Source organism: Coptis chinensis, chromosome 7 (genome assembly GCF_015680905.1).
Source record: "Coptis chinensis isolate HL-2020 chromosome 7, ASM1568090v1, whole genome shotgun sequence".
Taxonomy (NCBI): domain Eukaryota; kingdom Viridiplantae; phylum Streptophyta; class Magnoliopsida; order Ranunculales; family Ranunculaceae; genus Coptis; species Coptis chinensis.
Genome location: NC_141462.1, coordinates 76,972,766 through 76,996,619, shown reverse-complemented (window position 1 = coordinate 76,996,619; position 23,854 = coordinate 76,972,766). Strand labels below are relative to the sequence as shown.

Below are 23,854 nucleotides of genomic sequence, written 5' to 3'. Positions count from 1 at the left end.
TCTTTGAAAATTTACCAAGTATTCCGAAATTTCGAAGTTATTCAAAATTCCGGAATTGAAATATATTTTGAATCCGAAAAAAAAAATTGGATCGGATTTGGCTATTATTATGTTCAGTTTTCTGGTTAATCCGATCCGATCCGATCCGAAGTCACCCCTAGTTCTAACACTAGAAGAAGGGCTTGCAAATAATGTACGTGCAAAATGGGAATAGAAAAAAATTTAAGTATTAATAGTTTTCTGTTATTGGTCCACTTTTAAGACTAACTCGAGTTTCTGATTCAGTTGTCCATCTACTACGCGTCCACACTCCACAGTCTCCACATATAATTCAACTAAAAAATTCTGTTAACACAGTTGGATAGTAGAAATAAACTCTTGAATGCTTGGTAGAGTCCAATGCCAGCTAAATTTTCATTGTAAAGTATTGCAGGTTGTAAGAAGCAGCATGGGTTTCCTTTCATTAATGAAGTGATAAGATATGTTTTTCTCCAAGTTCAATGACAAGAGAATTACATATATGATACATATACATCGTATGCCACTTGCTAATCTAAGCAGGATATGTTATTGCTTTTGATGGTTAGCAATTAGCAACCCCCTAAATACTGCTGGTAAACCGAAATAACTAAATTAAGAACGATAGATTTTCAAAATTTTCGTAGTTACAGGTCACTAGAATGACTGAGTTCGACCGAGAGCTCTTCTACAAGAAAACCAAAGATGGCAAGCTCAATTGCAATGGCCGTCTCTTCCAAATATTCACGATTTCTCTGCAGTTCACTGTCCTCCCCTCTAAAATCCATTTCAACAATCATGTTGATGGTGCTACGCTCTGCATTTTTCAATAAGCACACTCTCTTGAGGAGTTTATTTGGCACTGAAACCTTGCCACTGGACTTAGGTGCTACTGCCCTTTCCTCAGCCATGAGGTCTATAACTAGTTTCTTCATGTCTAAAGGAACTTTTCTGAAGTTAGAACAGTTTGCCCAGCTGGAAACTTCTCTAGAAAAAAAATCATCTTGTGTCAGAGAATCACCATCCTTGTTATCATCTTCATCATCATCATCATCGAACTCTTCTTCTTCATCTTCATCTTCAGCTATTCTTTTCTCAAGCTCAAGAGGATCCAACTCTGCCAATTTCTCAAATCTACGGAGCCTTTGCAGTAACTTTTGTTTCGCTTCTGTAAAACCCAAAAGGCGAAAGGAAAATGCAACTTATTAAAGAATACACATATTTTTTCACATATGGCCGGCTAAGGCTAAATGGTGGCACCCAACTAACCTTACTCATTTATAATATGGTTTCAAAGCTAGAAGCACGACTATCATAGATGTAACCAAGAAAAACAATGAGTACAAAGAATACAATTCTGCATGGGTGAAAATATGCATGGCAGAAATTTATCTTGCTGGGATATAGTCATGACTCGAACATAAGTGGCAGTGACCATGAAAAATTAAAATAATGTATATTGTGTTAGCACATACTCTGTACAAATGCAAAGCTCTGTTCAAGATCATTCCCAACTTCATCTTCATCTTGTCCTTCAACATCATCTTCTGGTTGAAACTCCAAGACAGATACAGGACTGTAATGCTCCTTCTCTTCCTTTTGCTCTTTTCCGTCGGAAGCTAAATTGCAACCTTCACTCTTTATTACCTGGTAAGGATCGTTGTATTAGTTTCATTCTAGAACGAAATTAAATTTAATTATGGCATTAGCGTTGGTCACTAGTCCTGTCTATATTTCACCTAAACTAGAGCGAAGTTTCCTGTCTAAAGACCGAGTTCGTATTAAGAGAATAAGAGTCCATCTCCCGATAGGATCTTTCATTATTAAGAAACATATCATTTCACGTCAATTCGATACTGCCCAACATTATAAATTTGCAATTAAAAAACCTTTTTAAACAAGCACAAATTGGGCACGCGCGTCTTCTCTAATCGTCTTTTAACAAGCACAAACATACCAAGTTTCCTATTAGGCTCTAAAGTGCAGATGGAGAAGGCGTGTCCAACTTGTACTTGTTTACAAAAGTATTCATGCAAACTGATAATTTCTTATATGTGAATTGTTGACTATTATTCAGCATTGCAGTATCCATCACCAGACAAGAAATGGAAAGAATAGCAAAAATGGTGTCTTTTTCTTCTAACAGGACAGTCATAAAAACAAAGACCATTTTGTTTTTATCTAAAGAATAATTAATAATCTCAACAGAAGTTTAATAAGGCTTCATATATGGGAATCTAATCAACACGGTTATGTGAAAACAAAACGCTGATGCCGCAAACACGCTATCTGAATGACTAAACTGCCCTCCCATTTAAATATGCTTAAAATTTATTAAAATGGGGACATATGTCATTTGCATCAATACTAGAACATTGACAAGAAACAGATTGAAGGATCTGCCGACATTATTCAACAACCAAAATTCGACTCAGTTGGATCAGAGTCTGTTTTGCATTGGATTCTCTTCAGTTTGGTCTTTGGCATTATGTTAGAATGCTAATTTCCGTGCCCCCAAAAATGTATTAATTCCATGCTTAGACTGCATTTGGCAATGCAAAACATGTAAAGTGTTTTTTCCTTAAAATGTATACTCTAAATCAAATTACAAATCCCCACCAGTAGACGAGATCGTGCAAGTTTCTAGGACAGCAATTTCAAACATCTATGGTCTTAAAAATGGAGAGTGCTTATATCTCTACTCATATATAGCTTAAGTTCACATTTAAGGAAAGAGCACTTTGCCAATTTCAGCAATGTCAACTGCAGCACATAGAAATAGCTAGTGTAAATGCATATTTTGACATAAACCTTTTTTTTTGGTAACTATATTTTGACATAAACCTAAACCAGTAAATTCCAGTAGAACACTTTTTTGCTACAGTATAGTTAGCTTAAAATGTCTTTCAAACTGCTCCACTGAAAATGCTCTAAAATGCCCAATATTAAAATTGTGTCACAAGGACTAAAAGAGATCAAGTTGAACAGAACAAAAGTAGAAAAGCATACCTGAATGTTCCGGTGTTTGGGCGATGTAGCCGGAGAAATTAATTTCGGTGACCGGCAACAAGGACTAGGCTCATTTTGTAAAGCAAATCGAAAAGGACTTCCTTTCTCACAAAAATTGAATTCATCATTATTGTTTTCTTGTTCAACAATGAATTCTGTTTCATCAGAAGAACTAGTTGCTGAAGTATCCAAATCAAGAGATTTCTCTTCATTACTTTCAGTCCAAGCACTACTACTAACTCTACTACTACTGTTATTACAATAACAATTCTGCCCAACATCAGAAACACTCTTTTCTTCCAACTTAAAACTTGTTTTTTTCTCTAACTTTTCTTCTTCTCTTTCTTCACTCACAATTCCACAAACATCATCATTTGAGTCCCATCTCAATATATCCCTCACAGAAACTTTAATCTCACAGCCCCTTTTAATCTCATCATTCTTTTTTTTACCAACTAATCTCTTTAAAACCTTTCCAAACAACCCAAGCTTCAAATTCTTAGTCTTTTTCGACTTAATCTCTGTTTGGTTCTGTATCCTTAACGCAGCTTCAAGTAACAAAGCAGCTGTTTTAGCAGGGATTTGAACAAAAAGGGTATTTGAATTTCTACATGGAGTTTTAATAGGTGACTTCAAAGGAGAGTTATGATGGAAGGAGAAAAGGCAAGCATTTCTAGAGAAGTGAGTTAAGTTTTCTGTAATGGGTTTTTTGAGCTGTTTTTGTGTTTTGAGTAGTGGTTTCTTGTTGAGCTGTAAACGTTTTTCGTTTATGTAGTTTTGTAGTATGAATGGTTCTTGATCTTCTGTTAATAACTGTTTTAGATGCTTTGAAGACATTATGCAGAGGTGTTCAAAGGTGATCAAGAAGTTGGCATGAAAGAAAACAAAAAAGAGAGGAAAGATAGAAGGAATGAAGGAGGAGACTGGAGTTTGGTTTTTGAAATTTGTGTTTTGGAGTTTCGAGACTTGTCACTTGAACAGTTGAACTACGCAAGGGAAATGAGGGGGAGCTGGTTTTCACAAGATACGTGAGACTGCTTTTGTGTCGCTTCGCTGGAACTCTACACAAAAGGAAATATAAGAAATGCACGAGTGTCTGTAAAGTAACCTTTTATGGGGCATGATGATCATTATGAAGAGAGTTAGTACTTAGAAGCAAGCAACACTTGAAATTAAGGGGTGCAACTCTTTACTGGTCATTTACCCACAGCTATAATAAACCTACCCACAAAAATATTTGTATTTTCTGTAAAGAAAATCCAGCTCAAAGATCCTTTATTTTTTCAAGAAAACTAGTAAAATTATTTGCCAAGAATCAATTTATACATTAAAACATACAGAACCTTTAATGGCTTTCGCCCGCAAAATAATTTTACATTTTTTTTTTTGGTAAAGAAAATAATTTTACATTCTTTAGGAGCACTTCTAATCATCTATTTTGATTCAAGTAATTGGGCTGAGAGCCTAATTTTCTAAAAAATATCGTCCTAAGTCTATTTGAATTTTAATTTCGCCCTAAGTCCAAAAATACAGACTAACGTTAGCTTTACATATGTAAAATACTATATAGATTTATTACATTTTCATTTGAAAATTCAAATTTTTAAAATTACAAATAACACTGTATAGTTATTTCAAGAGCGTTGCTTATAACTTTTACAAAATAGATCGATTTTAATTACCATGTAAGGAGACGTTATGATGGAAAATACAATAATCAGATTGCCATATATTGGAGATTGGACATTGGAGGATAACATAATATTCAAATTTGTGTTCTTGTCACATGATCATTCTCAATAATTCAGTTGTTGTTCATTTGGAGATAAAATAAGAGCTTTAATATAGTAAGTTGAGCCAAGAAAGTCATGATTTTTGTATAAGAAATTTGAATTGAGTATATAGTTAGTTCATATTTGAGGCAAAAACTTGTTGTTATCTTTGAGGTTTAATTTTAAATTCCAATACTTATCAGTATTGATTTCTAAATATATGGTACTAGACAAATTAGATTATTTCGTAAGTTGTGTTCCTTAGTTATATATTCTTGCCCCCCCCCTGAATTTTAAGAATTTTCTTGGTAACTACTTAATTTTAAGATTGAAATCATGCAATGGCAGTACGTACAGATGTTTAATTATTTACACGGTGCTCAAATCTTATGAGAACTGTTAATGTAGGCCATAACCCATGCAATAATAGAATTCCTTAATGTACATTACATTATCTTCTATATAGAAATGTTCATGTAGGGCCATAATAAAAAGTCCAAAATTACTACAAATAAATCTATCCTATTCCTCCCTTGTAAGATAGTTCATAACTTCATATAGTACGTAGTCAACCAAGGCTGTGTTTGTTTCAAAGAATCATACATCCAAAAATTCCCTAAAAATATTTAGTATGTGTTGATCACTCTAAATAAAGTAAAATGAATTTCCACTTACGTAATAATAGTGCTCATTTTGTGATGAGGTAGCCGATAGTTAGAAGAAAATAATAATGATCTATTATTCTGTATCTATGTACATGTTTATAATTAGTTTATAATTTTCTATAAAAATTAAAGTCGCCCACACCTCTCCAAAAGAAATTTTTATTTGATCACAACTATATATTTCCACATTATGCACTATCATCTATACTGTTCACTATATTTTGGTTCAAAATTCAAATTTGGCTTCCTCTATTTCACAATATTTTACAACATTACGAAAGTGGAAAAATGTACTTGGCTCAGTTGGCTGGACATGGCATAAGCGTTCGTATTTGATAAAATACAATTCTGCAATTGCTACTTTTTACTTTTACTTTTAAATTCATAACAATAGTGCTATACTGATCGAACCACCATTTTAACCACTATGGGACCTTTTTGCAAATATAATGATAATTTGTGGACCATGATATAAAGAAAGAAGCAAAGAATTCCGCAAAAAGTGCTTTTTCAAATGTTATTTTGATAATGGATCACACACAAAATTAAAGTGATCGGACATGATGATTTCTTTACCAAAAAAAATTTCTTAATGAGCTCATCAAAATTACCTAAGATTGTCATGTTTTACACTTTTACATCATATGATTATACCACCAGTCTACTATTTCTGTACAAAAGTTTTTAACTTTCCTATAGTTGTGAAATCATTTTACCAGTGAAAAGCTAGGTTAATTCCTTTTGAGAATAACCACGGCTATATCGCTAAATGCCTATATTGTACTTGCGAAACCAATCTTTGGCATATAGATTGAGCTTAAGTACTCAACTCTAGTTATGGCATCTCCAATGGGGTGTAAACCGGATAGAGTGGAGATTTTACACTTCAAATGTCAAAAAACTTTTTTCAATGGAGGTGTTATACCGTAGATAATAGAGTATTAGTTGATAGAGAGGGTAGAAAAAATTCTCCCGCTATCGACTAATAAAAATCGAACACTTTCGAGCAGGGCGTCGAGTAAAACAAAAATTGGACGTCACTTAGAGTGTCGTCCCTGTTTATTTATAAAGTCACAATTTAAAAAATTTAAACTCGAACGGACATCACTTCAAGTGACGTCCGAGTTTAAAATTGAACTTTTTTACATTTTTCCATTCGAAACAATAAAGAGTGGATATTTATGGGCTTTACAATAATTTATAATTGGAGTAGTAAAATCCTAATGGCACTTAGGTGGTGCTTATGTGGAGGTGTAATTTTACACCGTCTATAAAGGCATCTCTAATGGAGGGTGTAAATTGTTTAAAGTGTAAAATTTACACTTTAACTGTCAAAAACATGTTTCCAATTGGGAGTGTAAATCCCAGGTGATAAGGGCATTTTCAATGGGGGTGTAAAATTACACCTCCACATAGACGCCACCTAAGTGCTATTAGGATTTTATTACTCTAATTGTAAATTATTATAGAGTCCATAAATATACATTTTCTATTGTTCCCAATAGAAAAGTGTAAAAAAGTTCAATTTTAAACTCGGACGTCACTTCTCTTTAAATTAAAGTGGGACGTGACGTCCGAGTTTAAAATTTTCAAATTGTGACTTTAGAAATAGATACGGACAACACTCCAAGTGACGTCCGAATTTGTTTTTACTCAGACATCTGTTCGAGTGTCGCCCGGGTTTTTTATTAGCTGATAGCGAGAGGAGGAATTCCCCACCCTCTCTATCAACTAATACTCTATTATCTACGGTATAACACTCCCATTAGAAAGAGTTTTTTAACATTTGGAGTGTAAAATTTTCACTCTATACGGTTTACACCCCCCATTGAAGATGCCCTAAGCTAATAGTTAATAGAGGGGGTGGGAAATTTCTCATCCAGTTATTAGTTAATAAATATTTCGGGCGTCACTTGAAGTAACGCCCCAATTAAAAAGAAATTCGGACGTCACTTAAACTCACGTCTGTTTTATTTTTTTTAGAATTGTAACGTTTGCGACGGGTAAAGACCGTCATTTATTAGTTGGCTCAGTTTTAATAAACTACGGACATTACTCAAAGTGACATGTTTTTTTTGGTTAAACCCCTTGCGACGGACTTTGATCGTCGATTTTTCTCAGTTTTTTAATTTTACAAACTTTTAAACTTTGTTGCATTGGATACCATTTTAGATGTGGAAACTTTTAACGTGTAAGAGGGGACATAAAATCCTAATATCACTTATATAGAAGTGTATATATACACTTTCCATTGGAGATGCCCTTAGCAATTGAGTGCACAAGCTTCAAACGAGATTCCGTTTGTCACTTAACCACGATATGCTCAACAGAACTACGTACACGATACGGCAACTTTTTTAACGTGTCCAAGCGTTGACGAATTTAACTTTCGAGAGTGCAAACCGAAATATTTTCTCACATAAGCTAGTCAATTTCTCGCGATAATTGTGACCGAATCGGTGGCACATGAGCCGAAATAATTCTTCTGAAAAAGACGGAAGAGCAAAACCGCGCGTGGCAATAATATCGGGTCCCGACAAGCGATAAAATCAAAGATCTCAAACAGAATCTTCAGGGATCTTTTCAGCCGTCAGATCTGAAATTAAACTCAGGGACCCAGGTAACTGTTTCGTGTTTTATCACTTTATGCTGACACTTTGCTTCCATGGTGCAGTTAGTACTTTTACTATCCTTAAATCACATCAACTTTAATTCAAACAAGTCTGATGCCTTCTTAGTAATTCCGAATACGGCAAAAAAATAATGGTATGGGAATAAATCAATAATTATTCGACGACTCAAAAAAATAGTATGGTCAAATATTTGATAAAAAATTCACGATACAATAATTATGTGGTGTTTAATTAGTACGCGTTTTAAATATTTTGTTGCAAAATTTTGAAAATAAAAAATTTGTGATATTATATTTGTAAATATTAATAATAATTATCATTCTCTACATCATAACAAATACATTCAAACAGTTTAGCTATGAAAACATTGAAACCAATTGAATGATCCACATATATACATTCATATATTTGCTCTTGGATTGAAATTACAGTTCAAATTTCAAAATACACACATCGTAGCATAACAATTTAAATATTGTTCAAAAAGTATAAAGTAAATAAAGTTTTTGGATTAATTTATTATTAAGAATGTAAGAGTTGGGGACTTAAAGTATATAAAAATAACAAAAATGCAACCGAATTTTCATTCTTTTTTTTTAATGCCAACAACCAACGATTTTTTTAACCGGATTTTTAAAAAATCCGCCAAAAACCGTATTATACTTTTCAAGACAAAAAATCGCAAATTATTATAAATTTTTGAAACATTCAGAAATTTTAAACGTATAACCCTTCAAAGATTCGATTCACAAATAATTTAGCGAATTGCTAACAATGGTATGATGCAGGTGTTACATCTATGGCTCCTTCCTTGTTAGTAAATTTGCAAATAATTTACTTTTTAAACACAAATTATTAAAGTATAATTGAAATCGAATAAAACGGCAATAGTTTGGGAATAATTAGGGTATGAAACGTTCTAAACGGGTAAAATTCAGATTCGGGAATAATTTTCCCCAAAAATTTGGATTTTTTCAAAAATAAATAAATAATTGTTTTTAATAAAATTTTCTATTTGTGAGGAAGAGATGTGTGCTTCAAAATTTTTTTTTTGACTTTTTTCATTGTTAAGATGTTTTATTTTAGGAAAAACACTTAATATAAGTAATTTTATATTGTTTTGATTGATATTTTGTGAGATAGAAGTGGTTAATATATACGAATATTTACCGAATTTTTATCAGAGAATATCGAATTATTTACGAACTACTATATAGACGAATATTTATCATACTACGAATGTTTGACCGAATTTTTCCCTAATTTTTTTAAAATTGAAACCGAATTATACCCAATTGATTCACGTCCAGAATAAATTTCGTTTCCTAACTTACTAACTAGCCTCTGACTTAAACACATGCATCTGAAATTTAATGATCAACAATTTAATGATAAATAGAAAGGCAAAACAATCATAAAAAATATCATGGCAAAACAATCATTAAATAAAAAACAGTGTGGGACAAAATTGTCACAAAAAATTTTAGCAGTTAAAATCGGTTTTTGAAAGTAATCGGTCGAAGAGCGATATGCGATTAATCGGTGAATCGGTGATTAATCCCCGATTTAATCGGTTATATATTAATATATAATTATACCTTTAAAAAAAATTAAAAAAAAAAAATCCACAATATAAGCATATATATATAGCACAAAGCCACAAAGTATGGCAAATACGTAATTAAGAAACAACAAACAGTTAAAACATGAAATATGGAGACTAAAAGTCTAAAAGACAAAGATTAAGGCACGTGTGAACCCATTTCCCTTTTTCGGATAAACAACCCATTTCCACTTTGTTTTCAACCCATTTACTCCTCGTCTCCTTCTTTGTGTTGGAGCTAACTCTGTCCATGGCTAAAGTTCTAGGAGGAGATGTAGGATGCACTGATGCAGCTTTTTACCTTGCACGCAACTCTTCATCAATTAGTCGTCTTTTTACCTTGCACACAACTCTTCATCAGCTAGTTGTCTCCAGCAAAGCGTACATCTCATCAGGTTTACCGTTCATCAACTAGAATTTCACCCAAATCAGCCCCTTGATTCGGTCATATCCTCAAAGTTTTATGCTTTCCTCCATCGTCAGTTCTAGAACTTGTTGGTTCCGATAATATCGGCCGCGTTTTCTTCTTATTTACCCAAGAAAATCGGTGTTCTCGGTCGATATGACCGAAAAAATCGTTGACTGAGTAATAACTCAAAAATCGGGAAAAAACTTATCGCTCTAACCCCGATACGCGATTAATCACCGATTAATCAGAGATTTAATCCGATATTAACTGCTTAGCAAAAAATAGACCAAGAAGCCACATATAAAAAAATATTATAGTATTATTATTTCAGTACTGTAGGTGGAACCGGAAATTTTAAATTAGGTAGTTATTAAGATATGGTAAATGCGTCTGTGATACTGACACCTGTACTATTGTAATAAATCAAATCAATGTATCCGAGTGAGCAAAAGTTACCCAACAATGAAAAGAGAGATAGCTTTTTGAGTTTTGGTACAATTGTCGTGGATGGATTTGGGGTTGGACCATTGTCCTTGACCAGCTTAACCACAGAAACTAAGGAATTCAAATTCCGTGTGTATACTGATATGTCATTATCCATTTGGTTTGACTAATACAGCTTTGTAATTGAGTGATTGGCTTTCTTCAGTGACTTCCATGTTGCTACAGTATAATTTCTTAAATCAGAATTTTACCTGTTGTCATTTAGCTAGGCGTGAGTTTTAGGGACGCTAGGTTGTTCACCTTTCCAGAAAGTGTAATTGAAAATTGGATGAGGTTACGTTTTTCTCTCTCGGCTGCAACAATGGTGGTTCAGGATTGCCGGCAGGGAATTGGGTCGGGTTTGACCCGAATCCGAATAGTTTGAGTTCGGGTCGATTTTCATATCCGTTTATTTATTCAGGTCGGATTCGGATTCAGTTCGGATATATATTTTGGGATTTTTTTTTGCATTTTTAGTGTTATCCAATCGGGCTGATCGGGTTCGGTTCGGGTCGGATTTGGATATAAGATTTCGATTTTATTCGGATTCGGGTTCGAGTTCGAGTTCGAATATGGTCAAACTAATTGGGTTCTGATTCGAATATAGCCATATCCGACCCGAACCCAATCCGTTCTCTGCCCTAACTAACATACACTACAAATATTTTTTTGGGAGAATTATATACACCATTGTAACTAGTATTTTTTTTTTCAACGGAAAAGTTGGGTGTGCTGCAACACACCCCCGCCCCCCTAGATTTGCCCCTGGCTGCAACACAATTATGGGAGGTGATATTTACACCCAACTAATTAGATTGGCACCCTAACATATTGACAAATTTCCAGGTCTTAGCACCCCTCTATTAAGCAATCGTATAAGTTGACGTACACCGCCTCTACACCATTACCCTCCATTTTCATGGCAACAAGCTCCCGCAAGTCTCACAATAGTGTGTTACCATGGGTTTTAGACTTTTAGGATATCACGGTATTTGTATGTTGTGGGTTTTGAGATATTATGGTATCCATATGTTGTGGGTGTTTAAAATTTGAGGTGAAAAACAAAATATTGCATGACAAAGCTCTGCCGTGCGTGGAATGTGAGAACTCATGGCACTTTTCACCGTCGTGGGACTATTATGTATAGTGGTCCTTATTATTTGGAAAAGTTGCTTAAAATGAGTCGCTTGAATTTCTCTGTTACTCCTACAATCCTACAAAAGATTTGAATGACGCGCATGTCAACAATTGCATGAGTATCGTGGCATCCTCTATCTCACTGCCTTATGATGATCTCTTAGGGTTATATACAGTGACTGTTAGTTATCCTGTGTGAAAGAAGAGTTGTCTTGACACCAATTGGGCCGGGAGCATGCAACACAATGCAAGTACTATCTTGTTTGTATTGCCACACAAGCTTAAAACACATCATCACCTAGCAAGACTAAATCTTCACCATCTGTTTTAATGGTTAAGATCTTATCTCACAACAAACTGAAGATCTAATCTTAAGCATAAAAAAAATAAAAATAAAAAAAATAAAAAACAAATTATAATCTAATGGCCATATTTTCATTATAGCTTCATCCTCTCCCTATCCACCGCCATCACCACCGACACGTCAAAAATGTGGTCTTAAACTTAAAATCAATGTACTTCTCATTCAAATATAGTTCTCTCTCATTTGAACATTTCACTAAATAAAATTTCTCAAAGATCAATGAATAAAACACCTTATTATATGTTTTACTAAATACCCATTTAGGAACACATTTTTCAATACAATCAGGTTCATATTCTCATTCTCTCAATTCGGTTTCCATACGTACTTCTCATTCGATTTCCATATGAACATCTCTAGTGTGATTCTTCATATTGCAAATCACCATCTCCAATCTGTGAACAAGGAAAGCAAGATGCTAGGACGGACCATTCTATTATGATTGATTTCATAAAGATCGACCTCCATTTATACGCCTATACTCTTTGAAGAAACAGACTTTGACTTTCTTTCCTAGTTAGCCGACACTAAAGGAATGATATATATGATTTGGAAGCATGGCAGGAGCAAAATATGAGTTAGTAACAACAACAAGATCTTATATCTACTGAAGGGTTTGTGGGCAACCATTGGCCTTAAAATACGACCTTGTCTTTTAGAATAATAGGTTTGCACAAATCATTGAAGATAATAATTGATAAGCACCCAAAACTGTATAATAAACCCCTTAATAGTATTTTGTTTCGGTCAATTATGTGTTTAATAAAGTGAAGTAATTGTAGTTTTCATGTTTTTGCAGGTTTTAACACTTAACTGGCAAAATTTCAGCAAAATCGGCATTTTAGCGTGAAACTATGTTGCTTGGAGATAAACCCCATTCCACTTGATCCAAGAAGAGCCCATTCAAAGTCAAATAGTCCAAAGAAAAAAAAGTGAATCAAGAAGAAAAGCCCAAAAGCCCAAAACCGTTAGGGTTTTGGCCCACAAGTGATTCCTTAATGATCAAGTAAAGTAGTTAGGGGTATTTTTGTAAACATCATACATATAAAAGATATGTAGAGATTCTCCACTCACGTCCCATCCTTATATTTTAGATCTAGGGTTAGAATTTGGGGCTAGTCACCACTAATAAAGCTTTTATCTTATCTAATTTTCATGTCTTTATAAATTCTTAGTGTAAGAGTAGTTCCAATGAGAATTGGCTAACTCCTCTTCTTGGGGAGGGTTTAATGAAGCCAATTAGAGGAGAAAACTCCATTTTAATGGAAGTAGCTCTAGTGTAAGGTTTTCACAAGTTTCTTCTGTATGTTAAGCTCCAAAATAGCTAATGTAGAGAAGGAACTAAAGATTAAGAGGATCATTTAGAGATAAATATCTCACCTTTTTCCTTTCATACTAGTTGAGTATAATACAGAGATAAAAAGTCTCTTCTAGGAATCAAAAGTTACATATTTTTAAATGGAGGATTCAACTTTAATGGTGAAGTTGAAGCCTTCCCATCTCTCTCCCTCTTAAAGTTTCAATTTTCCAACTTGTTCAAAAGAAAAGACACCCACCTCTCATAAAATCAATGAATCAATAACCCAAATCTTGTTTTATGTTTTATTTTGTTTTTTGTTATTTTGTTTTTTTTTTTTCCCCAGTTTTCTCAATGGTTCCTTGCGTGTGTTATCCTTTTTTCTTTGGAAAGTATTTTATGTTTTCTCGATGAATTGAATATGATTTTCTCTTTTACGGTGTACCTCTGTGTTTTGTTTTCTTGGTTGGGTGTTGTTAATGGAGGTGTTTAGGAAGATAGAGAAGAGAAAAGGGAGAGAATTGTTGTCATGTGTTTTAGGCGTGCATGAATTTCAGCTTATGTGGCAAAATCACTAACTTTTCAGTGCCACATACTCAAATGAACAGACACCTGTTTCACTTTGATGCCATAGTCTCAAAATGCAACAAAACTAAAAGTACAAGGTATTGCAGTGCATAGAAAATTGTATAGTAGCCAAAATACAAAAAAAATGTATAATATACTATGCTATTAAGTATATTATGCCTATTAAGTGCCCAAAAAAATAAATAGTAGTGGAAATTTGTAGCAGCAACCCACCTTGATTCAAAATTCTAGATCCATCCGCCCCCTGCTTCAATCGACAGATGCCTTGATTATTTATACAGAATAAGTTTGTGGACATGCAACTGTTTGTTGTCCACAAGACCTCAGTTGCTGATTGGTGGAGTGGCTGCCTGAAAAAACTGTTTTACTGCCCAAAAAAATTGTTAAACTACCCGAAAATGGATTTGATCAATAGAAATGTGATGTTTGTGGACAAATTCAAATTTGGACTCTTATTTATAATCGGTACGAAGGAAAACATGCATGCATGATGTTGTCCGGTTCTATATGTGGGGCAGCTGCCTAATATTCCGATAGTATGTAATATAAGATAAATACAAGTTGAACTAAGTTAATCCAGGTCGTATACTCTTACTTGATTATCGGAAAAAAAAAAATACTCTTACTTGATGAACAAGGCTGGAGAATGTAAAAGAGACAAAGTAACTTTGCATGCGTTTACCTTTCTCAAGAAACCTTAGTAGACAACAAAAACTAACCAAACACCAAGATAGACATAGAGTCTGCACTATTCATTTCCATGTCTTTTTGTTCTTTTGTTCCCTTCTATCTCTATATTTTCTGATAAAGTCTTGGCTTCACATTCATTTGTCTTTACAGTCTTTAGTCTTGTTTCCAACTTAATAAGGAATCTTTGGTAATAGAAATTTGGATTAATTTGTCTAAACCCCCCATATTTATCACAAGTTTATATCCTCTTTTTGTAAACATCATGATTTACTCTTCACGCCTTCACGCCATCTGACTTCCATCCCAGTTCTATTGATATTCTACCTAATACCAGAATTACTCATGGATTTCAAGTATAAATAGGAAAACACCAACATTTAACAATAGCTCTTTTTTAGAGATAATTTTGGTATTATGTGGAATACCAACAGAACTAAGATGGAAGTCAGACGGTGTGTGGGGGAGAGATGTAAATCATAATGTTTACAAATGTGTGTGTGTGTGTGTTGGGGAGGGGGAGGTGTTATTATAAGATATTGAAAAAAGTGCGGAGTTTAAACAAATTAATCCTATAAATTTACATTGTTGTCTCAACTTAAATTGAATCTAAGTGAATTTGATAAACATGCCACACGTGGAAGATAATGGAATCAAACACTTTGTTTAAATTGGTTATATTTTATAGTGTGCATGATCATTTGGGCGCCTTTGTGCTCTTGTAATTGTGTTGCCAGTTCAAAAGTTTATAGTAAGTTAAGATACACTAGAAAACATTATTGGGTTCCTTAGTATAATGACTATATTTGCACTTTGGTGTCCCATCTTACAAATGTAGAAACAATTAATAAGTTGATATGTAGTAAATAGTTAGGTGTTGATTGAGATAATCTTCATATTCAATTAATTTTTTGGCGTGCTCTTATTGAAATTGAATACTACTTTTTTTTTGAAAATTTGTTTGTCACAAAAAGAAATAGAAAGAGTCATAAGAGCCCATGAAAAGGAATCGTAAAACAGATTATAAGAAAAAAGAAATGAATGGTGAAACAGATAATATTGCTAATTTAGTTGGTCCACGTGGTGCTTTATGTCCAATTTTTGGCTTAAAGAAATGTTTCTAGCTCAAGCACTCGATATTATTTTTCCACATTAGGCCCGAATGTGTATTAATTACTCAAAATTGTTACCTATACGGCTATACATGAAAAAGAATCGTAAAACATACTAAGTGATACCAAATTTCATGAATGCCCTATACTTCTTGAGCAAGAGATAAGTCCAATGCGTGCCCAAGTAATTTAGGCCCTCCATACTTCATAAATTATCCAAGAGACAGAACGCAACCATCAAAAGAAGTCACAGTACAAAACTACTTCTAGTAAATAAGATAACTATTTTGTGCCTCGCCTGTCTAGCTTTTCCTTCCATCATGTATAGACGTGTAGTAGAGTGCAAGTAAAGCTTTGGTTTACTAGCCTCTTTGGGCTCCATTTCACATCTTCGCAGATAAACTGGTTGTATGAGGCTTAAATAGTTAAATCCTGGGGTATTTTGGTTTTGGTTCTATTTATAATAGTGATATTAGGTTTTGATACATTTATAGTTGGAAATTAAACTTTAGTCCAACTTTTGATAGTCAAACTCGTTAATTGTCTTGTATTTTGCTTTTGGGGACAAAACTAAAAAGGACAAAATTCCGAAATAATGAACCAAAAAACCCACCCGCATTTCAAAAACACTCTTAAGGACAATAGTTGACTTTTGTCCGAAAAAGACAATAATCCACTTATGCCGCGTGTGTCGTGCATATACCACCTTAGTATGCTATCTTAGTATGCACAAAACATCAATGCATACCAAGCATCACAAAGAAAATGTTATGCAAGTGTCATTTAACCTCTTGGAATCACGAGGTATGCACAAACGTCGATGAATACCAAACATCACAAAGAAAATGGTATGCACAGTGTCGTACTACTTCTTCTTGGTATCGAGAGATATGCATAGGATCGGTCGCATACCAAACATCACAAAGAAAATGGTATTTCGATTGCATACTACTACTTGGTATGTGAGATATGCACAAACATCGATTAAAACCAAACATCGCCGCGAGGAATTTGATTGTGGAAATGTATGTTGGCCAAATGGATGAAATTGTTAGTTGCAACTTTCAAGTGCCAGCGATGTATGTTTTGTTGGATAATGAATTTAAGTTGAAAACAAGTACTTTTTAATGAATGTTACAATCTTTGGTTTACATTATATATTTTTCTTTTAATGAATTTAATTCATGCAATTGAATATAGTATAAGTATTAATTGTGCATTAACCAAGTTTACATCTTTGTGGTTTTGTACAAAACAAACAAACAAAAATCTTGCATACCATGTCGATTAATAGGATACATTGTTTTACGAATTAACCGGTAATGTTTCAACCACACTACTTGTCTCTCCTTATGGATTTGCTTCAATGCAACTTGAGATGGTTGTGTGTATGTATTGTGGTAGTGACAATTAGTTTTTGTTGATGAACTACCATCACCAAAAGGCAAAAGCTGTCGATTGCACACCCAAAAGAGGGTATGCACCAAAGTCCGTACATACCCCTTCAAGTGTGGACGATACCCTCTCACATACAAAAATAATGTGGACCGAGGAGATGAAATTCCGGGATAGATCGTAAACAAAAAAAATGGAACCAACAAACTAAAATAAACTTTTATTGAATTCAAATATCCAATAGAGAATCATGTATGTTTACTTGAATGTATGTGCAACTTCCTCTATGTTTCTTGACATTGGAAAAAATAATTGCAACATCGAATGCCTCACCCTTTCTCCCTCATTCCACGCCCCTCATTCTTTTTGAGTGCGCATTCTTTTCCCGGTTGCAAGTCTTGCGATTGTGGTGGTCCGTCGAATGACATTTTCAACCAACCACATCATTAAAAAAAATGGTATGCACAGTTGTTAGTGCATACTCAAAAAGTTAGATCCATAATGAATCGAACAAAAAAAACATCGAATCAAATCAAAATAAACATATATTAATAAAATAGTTAACAAAAACAAACAGTAAAAAAACCTTCTAATTCAACAAACAAATAAAATGAATCAAAACAAACATCGAATCGAATCAATTTCAATTTGAATAATAAAGTTGAGACAAACCTTCAAATCGAATCAAATGAAATATAGAATCTCTAGATTCAGCTTTAATCTTCAATCGAAAACGATTGATCTTGTGTTTCCTTTTTGCTTCGCTCGATGGTTTTTCCAATTTTTTTGTTTCTAGTTCAAATGAATGATGACTTATATACTACGAAACATAGAAGGGTATAATTGGATATTAAAAAAAAAGTCAAGTCAACATGGACTTGTCCTTTTGAATGATTAAAAACCAAAAACCAGTTTTATTAGTGATTATGACGTCTAACTTGTCCTAACCAATGATTTGTAAATCCGGCTGGTTTTATCAGTGATAAAAACTGGAATTAGGGCCTTTTGGCTTATTTCTTATTTGCTTAATACCTAGAATACCTTTACACGTGCGTCTCACATGTTTGATTAATTTTAAGACCAAAGTCTAATATCGCTACTATAAATATGACCAAAGCCTAAATATCCCTAATTTTAGACAAAAATTCTCCTCGCTTTTATGAAAAACTTTGCATTAGGCATGTTTTTAGGCCCAACCTATTTCAAAGCTTATAATTTTTTTAGAGAGAGAGAGTGAGAGAACTGAGATGTGCTGGTGGAGTATATGAGTAAAAACTAAACGAGTGGGAAGTATAAGAAAAGAACGTGTCGTAGAGAGCTACTAATTTGAGCACAAAGTGTTTAAAGAAAGGTCTCAATGACTAGTAGTAAATCCTTAAGTGTGAGTTGATCACAAGGTTGAGATTACCCCAAAAAAGAAATAGAAAATAACATATATGCGATGGTTGAGATTATGAAAGAGGGTCATGTTGGTGGTTAGCGCAAGAGAACTAACACTACTACTGCAAAGGAAGTTGAGGGTTAAAAAGAGAAAAGAGAGGTAGAATTAAAAGAATTATTAGACGATGATAAGAAAGGGGAAGAAGGAAATAAGCTATTTGTTGAAATCAAGGGACTTCCTCATCAACAAGTTCCTCAGCCTCCAGATTTTTCAACTGAGGAATTATAGCAAATGTGAATCATTTTTTATTTTATTTTTGTTTGGGTGTTGTAAGATAAGATTATTATATATATAACATAGTGTGCTACTGCTATGAGCCTATGCTTATTTGCATCATGGATTTCATGGCCTCAACACAAGGCAAAACAAAGCACACCTACATACTACAGCCCACGGAGGCCAATTTTTCACATTAATGCAGCTTTGGTGCCTGCTAATACAGCATTAATACGTACTTCGAAAGAATTTGGCTCAGCTCATCACCAGTGGCAATTAGCTAGTCCTGACTTCAGAATCGCTAATAAATTTTAATACTGTAGCATGTTCATGGTATGGAATTTGGATATGGTCTTCAATTGGTCTTGCTGATTGCATGAAGCAAAAAAGACAGAGATACACGCGCGAGTCTAATTAAAAGCAGACCAGCAGTGATTCGAAGACCACCGTAGCCAGTACCATAGGGTATCATAATCAAAATTTGCGGGCGTTGGGCATCTTTAAAAAAATGGTGGATCATTATGTGTTTCAAACAACAACAATCAATAATGTAAGGTTTGTGTTATATTTGAATTTTGTGAATTGAACTAATGTAGCTGATCAACTAGCTAAAAATAAGAGTCGGGATGTTCTTGTAACGAACCGAAGTTTTCTGTATATGGTATTCTCTAGGATGTATTAGAAAACTCTTACTCCTACAATTCACAATTCAATGATGATTTTATGCCTGCTCAAGAAGGCAAATGCGATAATAATTTTTCAATTCAAGTTCTATATGATTATAGTATATTGTTACTAGAAAAGACATATTTACTGTTACTTAATACATTTAGGCTAAGTCCAATAGTTTGGCGCACCCTAACACCAAACCACAATAGCATAGTGTATACAGGTAACAGGATAGTGTTTAATTATAGACTCAATGGTTTTTGGCTTAATTTGAAACAGTAACCTATCCTAGCTGCCATTGGTAATAGCGGGTATGAAAAACAATTATTTTTTTTGGTGGCCGCCACTTACAAAGGCGTGTGGAGTTTTAGCATTAAATGCCCTACCTATTTTACCCTTCTCCCAATTCTCTTTCCTTAGCATTAAATGCCCTACTTAGCCTTATAAAATAATATGGATAAAAAAGTAATTAGACAAACTTAATTTTTTAAAATCAAATTTGGTCAACACATTTTCTAGCCGCTTCCCATAGTGGCGTGTGTGAAATGCTTTCTCTTCTACCCGCCATTCATACTGCCGTGCAGAGCATACACTATCTTGCTAAAATTGGCGGTATAGATAGATAAAATAATAGCGATAGCGTTGGCGGCATAGTGTATTGACGCACCATTGGAACTCAATTTTCTTCATATTTAGTGCGATGGCACACCATTGGACTTAGCCTTATATGAGTTTCAACTTTGCTGTTCTTATCAGAATTAATCCCTTTTGTCTATCTGAAATTAGAGATATTTAGACTTTGGTTCTATTTATAGTAGCGATATTAGGTTTTGGTCCTAAAATTAATCAAACGTGTGAGACGCACGTGTAAAGGTATTCTAGGTATTAAGCAAAATACAAGACAGTCAATGAGTTTGACTACCAAAAGTTGAATTAAAATCTAATTTCCAACTATAAATGTATCAAAGTCTAATATCACTACTATAAATAGGACCAAAACCTAAATACCCTTTAAATCATAGGGTTAACCAATATTACCCCCACTAGATGAGCCAATTAGACTTAGGGTCTCCCCTAAATAAAAAAAAAAAAAGTCAAAGTGGGTTGACCGAATTTTTTTTGTGTGTATTTAGGAGAGAGACCCTAATTTCCCATCTAGTAGGGGGGTAACACTAGTTCACCCTAAATCATATTGCATGGTATCATTGAAGTCACAATAATCACAATAAAGGGCAAAGACATAGGAAGATGAAGATCGAATGAATGATGTAACATTATGTGTGAATCTTTCTTTGTCTTTTTGCTTTTAAACCTTGTCAATTCTTCTCTGTTTTTGGTTACAAACTACATACTCGTCGTCAAAAAGACCATTCCCTTGATATATATTCTCGTCATTAGGTACTCCATGAGTCCATGGGACTATGACTTGCTAGCTTGTCACCTTTTTTGACACTATCCAAGTATTCAAGTATTTAAGACAGTGATCTCCTTGTCATGGTGATGGAAGTTGGAAAGCAACATGTTCACTGTAAAACGTTCAACACACGCAAAATTCAATCAATATGATTCAATAAGTTGAACTGACTAGTGTCTAAATACAAAAATGGATAGAACTAACACACATGGTCTACCACAAAAAAAAAAGTCCGAAGTGGACTCTGGCCGACTGCTTGCAATAAAATAACGAGTCTCTCTCTTCTTTCTCCTTTTTCTCTCTTAACTAGCCAATCACAGCCGACTTCGGAAGTGATTTTTTGTGCTGGTCCATGTGTTGTAGTTGCCCTCTACAAAAATTGGGTGATATGATGATTGTCATGATACCTTTCGTTTTGATCTCGATCAAAGTTTGATTCTCAAACTGAGTCATTGCACTCTCATATTGCCAAGCTCTGAGCCTCTGAACTCTAAAGCATAAAAGATTAGTGAATTTTGTACACAGAAGTAGTAGGTACATGGTCTGGTCAGCAGAAATGCGGTACATACTAGTTATCCATAGGCATGCGTATGGGCTAATTAATGGACCAGAGGTGTAATAAGGGTCCAAATATAACAGTCTTTCTGGGCCTTTAAACTTGTTGGATGAAGTACACACTTGCGAGTTGATACACGATAACGAGAAAACTAGTCGACTTTGTCGGTTTTGTACCCAAAAGAATAAAAATTAAAAAACTTGTTATGACGACGTTCGATCGGATTTCAGGCATGAAATAATTGGTAAGGACCTTTGGTTAGTACAAAAATAGAATTGGCTTCTTCCCCAAGGTTGATTAATTTTGGGCTTTCTCAACGCACATTGTTTATGGCTCATATTACTTGCAACCCGTTTGCCAATGGCTCAGTTGTTGAAAGTATTTCAAGTTCAGTGATAACTATTTCAACACTCATTTTTACCTTCAAAATCGGTTAGTCAAATGATTTTGATTATGTTGAGTTTTAGATAAGTCAATGAATGGCTCAATTGAATTGCAGAAACAATTCAGATATTCAAGCATCAAGAAGATTCCAGATGTCCAAGTCCGCAGACCTGTTAGCTGGTTCAGTTGAGAGAAACAGAATTAGTTAGGAATTGGTTAGTTTATTATAACTGTTTTATGCTCGTGCTTTCAGCATGATTAGACAAGAATGTTTATTTGTCTATAAATACTAGTTGTAATCAGAGATGTTATAATAAATCTTTATCTTTGAATCTCAATTAATTCTATCACCTCATTTCTCTATTTTATATTATGTAATATGGTATTAGAGGTAAAGCTTTAAGACTATCAATCATTCATTAAAATGGAAATCAAGCTTCTTCAACGAGTTAGTTATCGTCTCAAAACTCTTTAATGAGATTATCAACTCATTTCATTCAATAATTCAAGTTACTGTCACTCTTCTTCAATTTACATATCTTCTAGTTCAATTTCTTCTTCGATTTCTTGCAACTTCATCTATAATTCTTTTCCATTTCTAGATCAATTATCCTTTTCCAGACCATTCATCTTGAATTCATTCTTATATTAATAAAACGAAATGAAAATGTCTCACAAACTGATTCTCATAGAATATTTCACACTTTGTTCCTATTAAACTCACGAAAGAGAATTTTCTGTTATGGAAATCTTTGTTTCTACTTGTTTTTTGTAGTAACAATTTACTAGAGTTCGTTGATGGTACAAATGAATGTCCATCAAGGTATTTGATTGCTGAGAATGGAGTTATTACAAACGGTATTAATCCTAATAAGTATACATTGTGAGTTAAACAAGATCAAACACTGCTTGCATTTGGCTTATTAATGCCACAATCAGTGAATCTCCTATGCCTTATGTCATTGGTGACGTGTTTCAACATCAAGAGAACTTTAGCAAGTTCTTGAAAGAAGATTTCTTACAACGACAAGGTCACATGTGATTCAACTCAAAAAACAAGCTACAAAATCTAAAGAAAGGAACATTAATTGTCTCTGAATTTCTACAAAGGATGAAAAAGATTTCAGATTCTTTAGGATCTCCAGGGAATATTGTGAGTGATTCAGATCTTTTTCAATACATCATAAATTAAAGGTTTACCTTATGAATATAAGTCTTTTTAATACTTCTGTGAGAGTTCGTGGTGATGATATAACTTTTAAAGAAGTTCATGCTTTATTGTTAATATAAGCGAGGAATTTAACAATGATAAAAGAAAACAATTCAATGCTCTCAAACACTTCTCAATCTTTCGCCACATCAAAACAACAAAACAACTACAACAGTTTATCAAAAGAACTATGGAAGATCATCAAAATATACGAGGGTCACAAAATTTCTATAGAGGAAGTGGAAGAGGAGGATCACAATGCAGAGGATTCAATCCACAAAGAGGACATGCAGTCTTTAAACTCTGGTTCAGTTCCTTCTCATAATACGAATGATCAAAATTCATCAACAAGACCTCAATTGTGGAAAGTATGTGGTTAGATTGTAATAGATTTTAGGGTTAGTTAGACTTACCCCCATTTCCAAAAATATTAGGGTCAAACCCACCCCCCCCCACAATTTTCACGCGCCATCCAAGTCAACAGGTCTTGACTGTTATCTCGAAAGTCAACTGTAGTGAAAAGACCACACTACTCTTAGCCACGAGTAATGACGCAAATAACCCCTTGAGTTTGAGTTATCACACCAAGTCAAATAAGACACGTGTCACGATCTCTGACGAAAATATCAACGGTCAGAATTGATCCAAAGAAAAAGACACCCACTACCCCTGATCTTTTAATTACTTATTTGCCACCAGACTATTTACCATGGTTTGAACTGTAAAACACTTGTCGCCATCATGTGAAAGTAATCCAACGGTCATCATCAGTTACTAAAGAAATTACTTCTC

General features: G+C 34.0%; 1 protein-coding gene and 1 long non-coding RNA gene across 2 annotated transcripts; one reads left to right on the top strand and one right to left on the bottom strand.

The window, feature by feature from the left end:
- Positions 1-434: 434 nt before the first annotated feature.
- Positions 435-4,171, bottom strand: LOC147489010 (uncharacterized). The gene is made up of 3 exons (XM_086571421.1): positions 3,028-4,171; positions 1,494-1,665; positions 435-1,186 (listed from the first exon to the last, which is right to left on the bottom strand). Exons 1-3 carry the CDS (start codon positions 3,862-3,864, stop codon positions 666-668), a joined length of 1,530 nt encoding a protein of 509 aa, XP_086427547.1. The 5' UTR covers positions 3,865-4,171; the 3' UTR covers positions 435-665.
- A 17,438-nt stretch (positions 4,172-21,609) lies between these two features.
- LOC147489009 (uncharacterized) lies at positions 21,610-22,190 on the top strand. Its single transcript, XR_015201590.1, has 2 exons — positions 21,610-21,900; positions 21,968-22,190. It is a non-coding gene; the product is annotated as an uncharacterized LOC147489009 (long non-coding RNA).
- Positions 22,191-23,854: the final 1,664 nt, after the last annotated feature.

What these genes read in the sequence shown, in the direction of transcription:
- LOC147489010 (XM_086571421.1), bottom strand. Translation starts at nt 3,864, where the DNA reads ATGTCTTCAAAGCATCTAAAACAGTTATTAACAGAAGATCAAGAACCA. An exon ending in CCAAACACCGGAACATTCAG is followed by an intron (nt 1,666 to 3,027) that starts GTATGCTTTTCT and finishes GATCCTTACCAG; the next exon opens with GTAATAAAGAGTGAAGGTTG. An exon ending in GAGCTTTGCATTTGTACAGA is followed by an intron (nt 1,187 to 1,493) that starts GTATGTGCTAAC and finishes TGGGTTTTACAG; the next exon opens with AAGCGAAACAAAAGTTACTG.